This window comes from Colletes gigas, unplaced genomic scaffold, assembly GCF_013123115.1.
Source record: "Colletes gigas isolate AHSC1104 unplaced genomic scaffold, ASM1312311v1 Colletes_gigas_Sc00043, whole genome shotgun sequence".
Classification (NCBI taxonomy): Eukaryota; Metazoa; Arthropoda; class Insecta; order Hymenoptera; family Colletidae; genus Colletes; species Colletes gigas.
In genome coordinates, this window is record NW_025106672.1 from 491,375 (window position 1) to 501,835 (window position 10,461).

General features: G+C 40.0%; 1 protein-coding gene across 2 annotated transcripts; it reads right to left on the minus strand.

Annotated features, from left to right (window-relative positions):
• Positions 1-2: 2 nt before the first annotated feature.
• LOC122402984 (probable phosphorylase b kinase regulatory subunit alpha) lies at positions 3-10,415 on the minus strand. 2 transcript variants are annotated; one of them, XM_043406239.1, is made up of 15 exons: positions 10,194-10,415; positions 9,550-10,047; positions 8,594-9,039; positions 8,200-8,515; positions 5,524-5,737; positions 5,338-5,447; positions 4,223-4,370; positions 3,711-3,889; positions 2,490-2,640; positions 1,955-2,244; positions 1,330-1,885; positions 1,191-1,243; positions 956-1,114; positions 627-884; positions 3-501 (listed from the first exon to the last, which is right to left on the minus strand). In XM_043406239.1, exons 2-15 carry the CDS (start codon positions 10,030-10,032, stop codon positions 274-276), a joined length of 3,591 nt encoding a protein of 1,196 aa, XP_043262174.1. In that variant the 5' UTR covers positions 10,033-10,047; positions 10,194-10,415; the 3' UTR covers positions 3-273. The 2 variants fall into 2 exon arrangements, with proteins under 2 accessions (XP_043262174.1, XP_043262173.1); XM_043406238.1 differs by lacking the exon at positions 4,223-4,370 and adding an exon at positions 5,097-5,244.
• Between the last annotated feature and the right edge of the window lie 46 nt (positions 10,416-10,461).

A 10,461-nucleotide genomic window follows, 5' to 3' on the forward strand; every position in this document is an offset into this window, starting at 1 on the left:
TTTATATTTAATGCTTTAGAAAGATTGGTAACTTTTCGGTATAGAAAATTAGGGAATTGTTCAGAAATATTTCATTCCAAAAAATTAGAAAATTGTTCAGAAATATTTCTCGATTAACATTTAATTTTTAATTACCAGATTTTCTATTCCACAACGGAGTTGATTTATTGAACTGGTGTTCATTGTTATACTTCACACAAAATCTACACAATTACTGGGAAAAGATTCCTATGAATATATAATTTACTATTTTTTTCTTTCCTAGAAAATTAACTACGTTATCGAACACTCCATGTTGCCATCTTTTGGTAAACAATTTAATGACGATGCTATGGCTCGTGTGATGTACGTCATTGTTCCAAAACTACCACTAGGAGCACTATCATAGAAATGTTGACAAACGTATGCAGCTCCTCCGCAAAGAAGATTCCCCATTGCTGTGGTTTCTCGTTGATCTTTCGGTTTTGCACAGCATAACGTAGCATCGCCATCAACTTTCATCTGGGTCATTTTGAATAAAATACAAGTAAAAATATAGAAAAATTTAGCCAATGCTATAGTTGTGCACCTCATTAATGTACGTTAGACATATTTTTTAAATCTTTTGTTAGAAAAGAAAGAAATACCTGATCATCTAAAAAGATAGTATTCGCCTTGTGAACCAACTCTTCGACTGTGATGACTTCACCGAAAGATGCGACGACATTATATTCTGTTACTAAAGTCAGCACCATTAAAGCTTCGACTATCAGCTGACGATACTCTGGTTGCGGTATAGTATTCAAAACAGTTTCTACGGCTAACGCAAACTTTAATTCCCCGGGTGTCATTTCCTGTGTAAGGTTCTGAGGCAATACTCTGCCCTCGATTGCTAAACCTTGGCACTATCAAACACAAACCTCTTAATCGATCGAACGACTTGGTACAACTTTCTCTTAAACAATTTGATATTTACCCGTTCGAGTACTTGCCATACTCGTGGGTAAAAGTCTCGTGGCACTCTGTTCAATGCTCCATCCAATCTTCGCCTTCGTAACCATTGACCTTGTCGGTCTGGTTCCGCTTCGTTCCCATCCGTTTGATCAGGACTCAAAAATCCTCCGATTTGTGATTTCTAAAAGAAAATAAAACTACGATCAAGCAAAACAATAAGAAATTAATAGCAATCATCTTATTAATTAGTGCATTACCTTACTGACTCTGCTCGATTTGCAACTGATGACGGAGAAGTTACCTCGACCGACTGAAAATGAAGATAAATTACACTCCGTTATCACAGTTATGAATGCTTCGATCGCTATAGAAAATTGTAAAAAAAGTAAAACGCACCGCTGCTGATGGCGAACTCCTTTCCACTCATTATGTGATGCAAAAGATTTTTCATTTCGAATGGAGAAAGATTCAGCAAATGTTCTGAAGCTTCTTCTCCGGTGCAAATTAAAGTCCTCGATAGTTCAGTGGCCATCACTTGGATGATCAAACCCACTCGCAGTCTGAGCATTTCGAGGAATAATTGCGGTTCCGTTCTGATGAACATTGCTAAGTAAACTAACAACTCCTGCGTCAGCATGGCAGTGGATTCGTCGTCCCCGTAAGCCTGATGAATCAACACTCGTAGCTCATTTTCTGGCAACGGAGCAATTATAGTGTGCTCATTGGTAGGTGGCATTCCAACGGTGACTTGTTTCTGACGAACCAGCAAATCAGTGACTGCTTTGGCTAAGTCTTCGACTCGTTTACCTAACATCCCAGCAGTGTGGCGTACAATTCCCCACATTTTCTGCTGGCAAGCCTTTTCGTACAGGTCTTTCAGCAAATCTTTTATGAGAATCGGATGACCTTCCTCCAACATGCCCGTGTTAAAATACAGGCCTTGCGAATCCACCTAAAGTTGGATTTATAGTTGGATATATTCAGTTATTATATTATTAATATTATTATATTAATAACTTACGAGATACTGCAAAATATCTCCTTGCTCTTCCAAGCTCTCTGTTTCCCTGAGCATAGACAGTAATTCTTCGACTTCAGTGTCTGCGTATTGAGTTTCTATGCCTCTGTGTCTGTGAAGCTTAGGACAATTTGTCCAGGACAGTATATCATCTGTGGGTGACGGTGTACGAGCAACGGGAGCTGGCTGCGTAGAATTAGGACTTAACGTTGTATCTGTGACTTCTATAAATGGGTTTGTGTTTAAAATAGCAGAAGGCCTTCGCTCCTCTCCTGCCATCCCAAGAATCTCAGCTACAAAGTATACAGTTTGTTCGCGATCAATTATTTTACAAAGACATCACACAATTGTGTTACTATACTTGTGACATTATTTTAAAACGATTGTTAATCTTTTTTGTTATGTTATTACACAGTTATTAACGTTTGTTAGTACACTTACGGCTTTTCGAGGATGGTAGGAACATTTAACGTGCAATCAGAACATTAGAGACATAAATCTTTTCTAATATTATTATCGTAAATAGAATACAACTCACGTTCCACAGCGATTGATCTCGTTTTCTTTATAGCACCTTTGACAGACATTCTGCGCTTCAAATTTATCCCACTGCGAACGACTGGCCTATTAAGCAAGCCAGTGCGATGTGGAAACGCTCGCATTAAATGTTCCTCGAGATATTGCTGGACCTAATCAAAATTCAATGAAAACTATATAATGAAATTATATTATACACAGCGAGGTATAAGATTGAATCGATGGAATAATTCAATATTTAATGAATGGAAAATTTAGGTGGTATTTAGGCCTTTTTTAACTGTAGGGGTGATATTCTTTGCACTTAATTCTGTGTTTGGTTTCCTCCATACTGTGACCCTCCCACCTGAATCGAAAATGTGATAAAAGCCTCGATTAATGTACTTCCGAGCGAATTCGATTCTTTTAAATTTGTTCTTTGCACTGATGTACGGCTTTCTTCTTGCTACTCGACCATGACAATTATTTTTCCATAGTATTCTACGAATATTTTCTGGGTGCACCTTTTTATTTAAATGTATTTCAACATCTGTAGCTATTTCTGGGGCACTTTTCCTGGGATTTTTTTTAATTTGTCGCAAAACATATCGCTCATCATGATCGTTCAAAATCTTCTTCTTATTTTTTAATTTGTTTGATATGCGGCTTTCACTTTTATATCTTAAGAATGTATTCTACCGAAATACGACTTCTACTTATAATTCGTGCAATTTCAGGTTGAGATTTACCTTCATTATAATGGAAAATTACTAATTGTCGTATCTCCATTGTTGTTTATTTTCTTTGAGATTTAATTTTTCCAAATCAATAAATTAATTAAATAGTGTGATAAAACTATGCTCATCTAGTGCTTCCTCAGCGAAAAAATGTGAAAAACAGTTGAACACACATATGTTAGGGGAATCCCCGAATATTATAGATGGACGATTTTTAGTGTAAGTCAAATTTCATAGATGTCACTATTTATGTTGCTTCATATATTTGCTAATATTTGGGTTTCTTTTTATATGGAAACAAGTAACAATAGAGATGAAACATTATTACGTTAATTACAAAAATCTCATGGTCATATAATGCATATTTTGGCCAAAATTAAGAAAGCGAATGTGATGGACGATTTTCATTGTAAGCCACTGTATAGTTCTGCCGACATTTTCCACTATCCATTCAATCTTGCTCCTCATTGACTTATATTCTCTCAAATCTTTAAGAGTTAATTTACCTGAGGGTTTAATTTGTCTGGTCTACCATCCTCGGAGCTCCCCAGGAAACTTAAGTTTGTGATGCAGGAAGTGGTCAGAAAGTCGTTCAGATTCCCCAACGAAACTCTAGTGCCATTAATGTAACCACTCTTCAATTTTTTCATTGTTGTTATCATCGCCAACGGTATCTTTCCTTGATCTAGAACGATAATAACATTTGTACAATAGTAATTAATTTACTCTAAGCTTTTCTAATGTCACACAAAAAGCACGGTTTTCTAATTTATTCCTATGATGCTCTAGTTTTCGATAGGTGTTTTGGGTCTTTTAGATTTTGATACTCGAATATTAGGAATTTTTTATGCTCTTGATCCTATTCGGAGCATATATTCGAATCTAAAGACGGCTCGAACAAGTATAATACATTTAAAACCGTTTTCAAGTGTTACACTGTTTCAAGTCATTTTTAAAAACGATTTTAAATTTCTAAGAGCCTTCTGTATCCAGCTTCTTAGTATTTTCTGGTAAGTACCTAAATGATTATGAGTAGCGAGAAGTGTTATGGTTGGCCTGCCCAGCATTTGCTTCCAGTTGATGGTGAGGAAGGCCAAGTTGGTCGTGAAAGTGTTGGCAAGGAGGGCTGCATCATTTGTTGTGTAGTACTCCTCCGCGTCAAAGTTCTAAGACATGCAACAAACGCCACACCGCCGCAAACGTAAGCTTTATCTCTTCACACTGTTATTACTAATTGCCTTCGAAGAGAAACAATCTCATTTAAAACTTTTCTTTAATTAATTTTACTTATAATCGATATTAACAACCAGCGAAGAGCCTGATTTCAAATTTCCTAGCTGATAAACAAAACTTTTGTATAAAACAGGACACATGTACCATAGGCAAACATGTTAGATGATTTTTTCTATTTTTCTTTTCTCATTTTGCACAATTGCTCCGAAAGGAAACGAAATATCTGTATTTAAAAACCATATACCTTATCCGTGTTACTAGAAAAGGGGGAGAAGTAACACCGATAAAAAATTATGGCTTTTAAACGGCACCGTACCTTTTATGTGAACCAATTCTATAACTAATTTCACTCGTGACCGATATTAATAACCAGCGAAGAGCCTAGTTTCGAACTTTGTAAAGACCATTCCTAGCAGAAAAGCAAAACTTTATAAAGGACAAGACGCATGCATCGCAGGCAGACATGTTAGATGGTTTTTTTTTTTGTTTTTCTTTTCTCATTTCACACGATGACTCCGGAAGAAAATGAAACGTCTATATTTAAAAACCATATACCTTATCCGTGTTACTCTGAAACCAAATATAGTTAATCTCTGCATGCAAGATTACGAGGGAGAAGTAACACAGATGAAAATTATGGTTTTCAAACGTTACTGTACCTAGGTGAATGTTCTTGAGAGGCATGACCACGAGGGGACGGCCTAACATGTTCTGCCAGCTAGACTTCAAGAAATTAATTTCGCCTTTGAATATGTCAATCATGAGCTCATAGTCCGATGCGATGTAGAAGCGGGTCATGTCGGTCAACTAATGTTCGATGCAAGAACAAGACGCAACGTAAGAAAAGAAACCAAAGTACAGAAGAGCTAACGAGTTCTACTAATTATACAGAATACTTACCTGGGGAGTGAATGCGAATATCTTATCGTTCAATGAATACAATTTACTGGTGCTCAGGATTCCAACGTCTCTTGATTTACGTCCTGACAAACCTAATTTCTTGTTTCTACCTAAAAAAAAAGAAACAAAGATATTGCGGAAAGAAGAAACGAGATAGAAGTTTTTTGTCGTTGGAACATACGATACCTAAATAAGTATATAAATGACTAAGCACTTTTGCAGGCTGAACTTCTATCGGAGCGACTTCTGCAATCGTTTGAACATGAATGTCATGTTGAGCTATCTTTTCTCTGATTTCTGCATCCTCAGCGAGGATAACTACTTGCACGACTACGTCTGGTTTCTTCTCGCTGCACAGACGTCTGTTTAATGGGTCTAGTTCTCCCACGGCGAGGAAACCCTGGTATTGTGAGAAATTTTAATTATCCTTCATTCTATAAACTAGTATTTAACCAAAACATTCCAGTGCTTGAATTTATGGGTTCTTTAATGATAGCGAATTCTATACAAAGGGGGAAGTGTCGAGATTATATTAATGAAATCAGAAAATTATTTAACAGTGTTTATTGTACCGTGCTTCCACGAGAGGAAGGCACAGCGTGTTTACATCCCCGCTCCTGTTGCAGTCAGCTTCGACCGCTTGGCCTCTCGGGCGGAGAAGGTAGCTGTTCCTCTAGGTCGCCTTGTTGGAGTCCGCCGCCTCTACGTAGAGGTGGGGCGTTCAAATGCCCTCTACGGGGCCCCAGTTTGGTCCCCGGACCTGGATTCCAGCCGGCGCGTCAACCGTCGGCTGACCATCCGGGTTGTTAGAGGGTATCGCACCATCTCCCACGAGGCGGCGACTACCCTGGCGTGTCTCCCGCCCCTGGAGCTCCTAGCCTGGAGAAACCAGTTGGTTTTCCGGCACTTCAGGGAGCTCCAAGAGGCCGGGAGACTGCTAGAGGTGAGGAGGCAAGTGGTCGAAACGACGAGACGCCGTGCCCAACGGACCGTTTTGTTTATGTGGTTACACCAATTCATTCAAGTTGGTGGAGCCACACAACGGTCAGATGATACAGTCCTGCCACATTGGCAAGAGTGGCAGGACAAACCGGGTAGGCTGTCCTACAGGATGACACAGGTGCTCACCGGGCATGGTTGCTTTGATGAGTACCTGTGTCGAATCGGGAAGGAGGCGACGACGATGTGCTACCATTGTGGAGACCCTCGGGACACGGCACAGCACACGCTGGAAGCCTGCCTAGCGTGGGCAGATGAGCGCCGTGTCCTGGAGCAGAAAGTTGGAAGGAACCTCTCGCTGGCCACAGTAGTTGGCAAGATGGTGGCCAGCGAGAGGACATGGCAAGTGGTGGCCTCCTTCTGCGAGGTAGTTATGTCGCCCACTCGCGCTCCCGCTCGGAGGGGGGCCAGGGCTAGGCAACCTTCGCCTCCTGGCTACCTACAATAGCCCTGAGGTCCTGATGGACCTCCAAGAGGTGGGACGACCCGTCAGCTTTTATCTCCGGCCACCATGTCGATGGCCGACGGATGGACGGGCCGCCCCTGGGTGTTGCAGGTGCTCGGTGCCAGGGGCCCTGGGGCCGCGGGCGTTGAGTGACCGCGGCGGAGAAATCAGGGGGGAAAGGACACGCATCCTTCCTCCAGGGATGAGCCTCGACAGGCATGGCGCAGCGGGGGACTCTGTGACGCCTCATTAGAGTTCTCGGTCCCCCGCCACAGCGCCGGAAGATGGTCACCGTGAGGTTTTAGCCGGTAAGAGTCCGGCACTACCCCGAGGCCCCCCCTATTTAGGGACGTTGAGTTCAGTAATGGACATTCGTGGGAATTTTGGTCATGCGCACTGTAATGCATGATCACTGCCGCATACACTTAACTAGAATTTAGGGTAACGTTGGATCCCAGTAATGAACAAAATTTAAGGAAGTTACAGGGAAAGAGACAAAAACAAAAAATTTCCTCTTAATCAACATGAGTATAGCTAGAGAAATACATAGGAGATCTTCGATAAGTTAAGTTTTGTGCGATTGGCGAGAATGGGAGACATGGAAATCCCCAACATCCACCTCTTTTTGCGCTAAAGATATATCTATGGTAGAAAGCTAACGCATGCGCAAAAAGGAATCCCACGAGGGAAAATTCTAGTGCGCATGTCCAAAATTCTCACGAATGTCCATCACTACTCGCCAGGCGCCTGAGGATGAGCGAGCCCGCGGGTGTCCGTGAGTATTTCCTCGCGTACAGAAAAAAAAAAAGAAAAAAGAAAAGGTATTGGTCAAAAACAGTGACGAAGATCGGTGACAGCCAATCAGCGGACTGCAGCAAGAGTGGGATGTAAACACGATGTGTCTTTTTCTCGTGGAAGGACGATACTTATGCCCCAAACCTAATAGTTCAAGAGTTATAACACTTTAAAATTTACTAAATTATTTCACTTTAGACTGTTATAATTCTTGAACTATTAGTCCAAAACATTTTGTAGTATCATCAGCGATTTCAAAGATATTCTCGAGGGAGTCAATTTTAATGGTTTACCAATCAGTCAAGTTGTCACTAACCAATCGGTGATTGGCTGCCACCGATCTTCGTCACTGTTTTCGACCAATATCTGTGAGTCAGCGTCTGCAGCAAAAGTGGGGATGTAAACACACGCTGTGCCTTCTTCTCGTGGAAGGACGATACTTGAAGTATATTAAAATAGGAAAGAATTCCAATGCTTAGGTTCAATCATTTTCTAATCTTACTAATGCAATCTTGAGATTTCTCAGTTTGATCATTCCATTTAACCATAAGTCTAAGCATTGCAATGCTTTCAGTTAACTACTGTCTGAAATCCCTCCCTCCCCTTCTCATTCTCGTACTTACTTCTTGTAATAGTTTCCCCAATATATAAAGAGATTGAGCCCACATAAACGGACATCTGCCTAACGCAATTCGTTTCTGACTACCTGGTTCGGCGTATTCTGCTGATACATTTTCAGCCTCCACGGAATACAATTCAGGCACCAATTTCACACCATCGTCGGCTTTGATCATTATTTCCTCTAACTGTTTTGTGTACTCTACAACTAGATCCTTATTTCCTTGGAAACAATAGTCCACGATTAAGTAACAAAAAAACAACGGCCATTCGCATTCTATATTTTCGAACATACGCAATTCCCATGGTTCGTAATAGAGTCTATTTTATAACATAACAAACATATGACTGAATATTAACATCGTCTTTAATAATCATTTTTATATCATCTCTTTTTACCTGTTTGGATCCTCTTTAGGTGTTTTGTACCCATCTCTTAGAAATCTTTTACACCCGTAACGTCCTTGCAATTTTTTAGTTATTGTGTCCCTCGTCAATTGAATCAAATTTGGTTCATCGACAGCAAACGCTGGAAAACTTATAACAGACAACAAACCACTGTCCAACTCTTTTGAGTTCGATTCCCTCGGCAACATAGATTGCAAAACTGCTTGACATTTTTGTGCCTCGTCTGCCAGTATGTGAATCACTGACGTTGGGCCTCCTCGTGCACCGAACAAGTCCAATTCGTTCATAGCTTCCATCGCAGCTTTTGCCATTCCAATACTACTGGCATTCAATTCTGGCAAACCGTGGTTTGTTTTATCACCTCTTTCCCAGATACCATAATCTGGTGTACAGTAGGCAGATTCAATATAAAATACTAAATTCTGAATGAAAGCTACCTGAAGAGAAGTGTTACAATTTTCTATTTGTTCTATTAAAAAATGGAATTGTATATGAAGCTTAAAAGATCTACATTTCATCCTTTACAAGGCTCGTAAAGAAATTTTTACACTGTCTTTGCCTTGAAAACAAAGTTTCCATAGAATCAGAGTTCTAGAAATCTTATTCGAAATAACAAATTGCTAAACAAAATGTTAAACTGTTGCATTAATTAATTTTGGAGAAGTTTAATTACACATTCATTTATTACTGCCACTTTCTTGACTACTGGATGCTTGAAAGTTTGTAACGGCTGGGCCATACGAGTAACAAAACTTCTACACTATATTGCTGCGCAATGATGAATATTTAAAGTTACCAAAGCATCAGACTATTATTATCAGTGCAGATTTTAATTTTAAGTCGTTATTACTGTAATACGAAACCAAAGAATATTTCACAGAAAGTATTGAGCTCCGTAGAAGGACAAAACGCATAAATTTTATATATTCTATGTAATTTATATATACCTCGTCCAAATTAAAAACGATCTGCAATCCAGATGCAGTCATCTGTGCGAGAATCAGTAGATAAAGAGAGATTGCATCGATTTGGAGATGACCCCACTCCGTGTCACCTACAACAGTCTGTCCATTGACGCTACTATACTTGGCATGCAAAGCGTCGTGCGGATTCTGAGAGGTCTTGAAGTCCTCGACCTTCTGTTTTTGTTGCAACATTGCCATCAACAAACCCCGCATCAACTTCACGCAACTCTGTTCCAGTTCATACGTCTTTGCCCTATCTTCGTCAGCATCTGCTATTTTCTTATAGGCCATCGACAGGCCCCATACAGCGAGTATGCAGTACACATTGTCTCGAACCCACGCGTGATTGTTCCCAGGACTGGCTGGGAATAGACCAGTGACTGCGTTCTGGTGGTTCATAATAATCTTGTGGATTATTCGTTGGTAATAGTCCAAACGAACGCCAGAATTACTGCGACTACGCATTTTGGAGAATCGGATCTGAAAATTCGATTAAATTGTAATTGATTCTCGTAATTTTTGTAGGGGATTTCGTTTGTAATTTTAACATACAAACACGCACACAAACACACAGAGGCGCGCGCATATAATAGTTTTAAGGTTAGGTTGATTTTCATTTTAAATACCTTTAATAATGTTTTAGATTTCTTCTATGGACGATGAGTATTTCTTTACGTTGGAAACTGTCACGTGAAAAATATGAATATTCGTTGTATATGCATCGTATGTAATGTTCAAGGAAATTTAGAATACATAGACTTCGTATACAATGTGAAACGAATGTCAAACACGACCTCTATAAATATAATGGGGTACAACGTACAACGATCAACTCTACTGTCACAAGAGAACACAACGATAGACGCGACCAGCGCGAACTATCTGATATACGAA

Coding starts and splice junctions, on each gene's coding strand:
- LOC122402984 (XM_043406239.1), bottom strand. CDS start 10,032: ATGCGTAGTCGCAGTAATTCTGGCGTTCGTTTGGACTATTACCAACGA. Junction 5,448..5,523: donor TCATTTATATACTTATTTAG/GTATCGTATGTT, acceptor CTTTTTTTTTAG/GTAGAAACAAGAAATTAGGT. Junction 4,371..5,337: donor TATTCGCATTCACTCCCCAG/GTAAGTATTCTG, acceptor TGCATGTCTTAG/AACTTTGACGCGGAGGAGTA.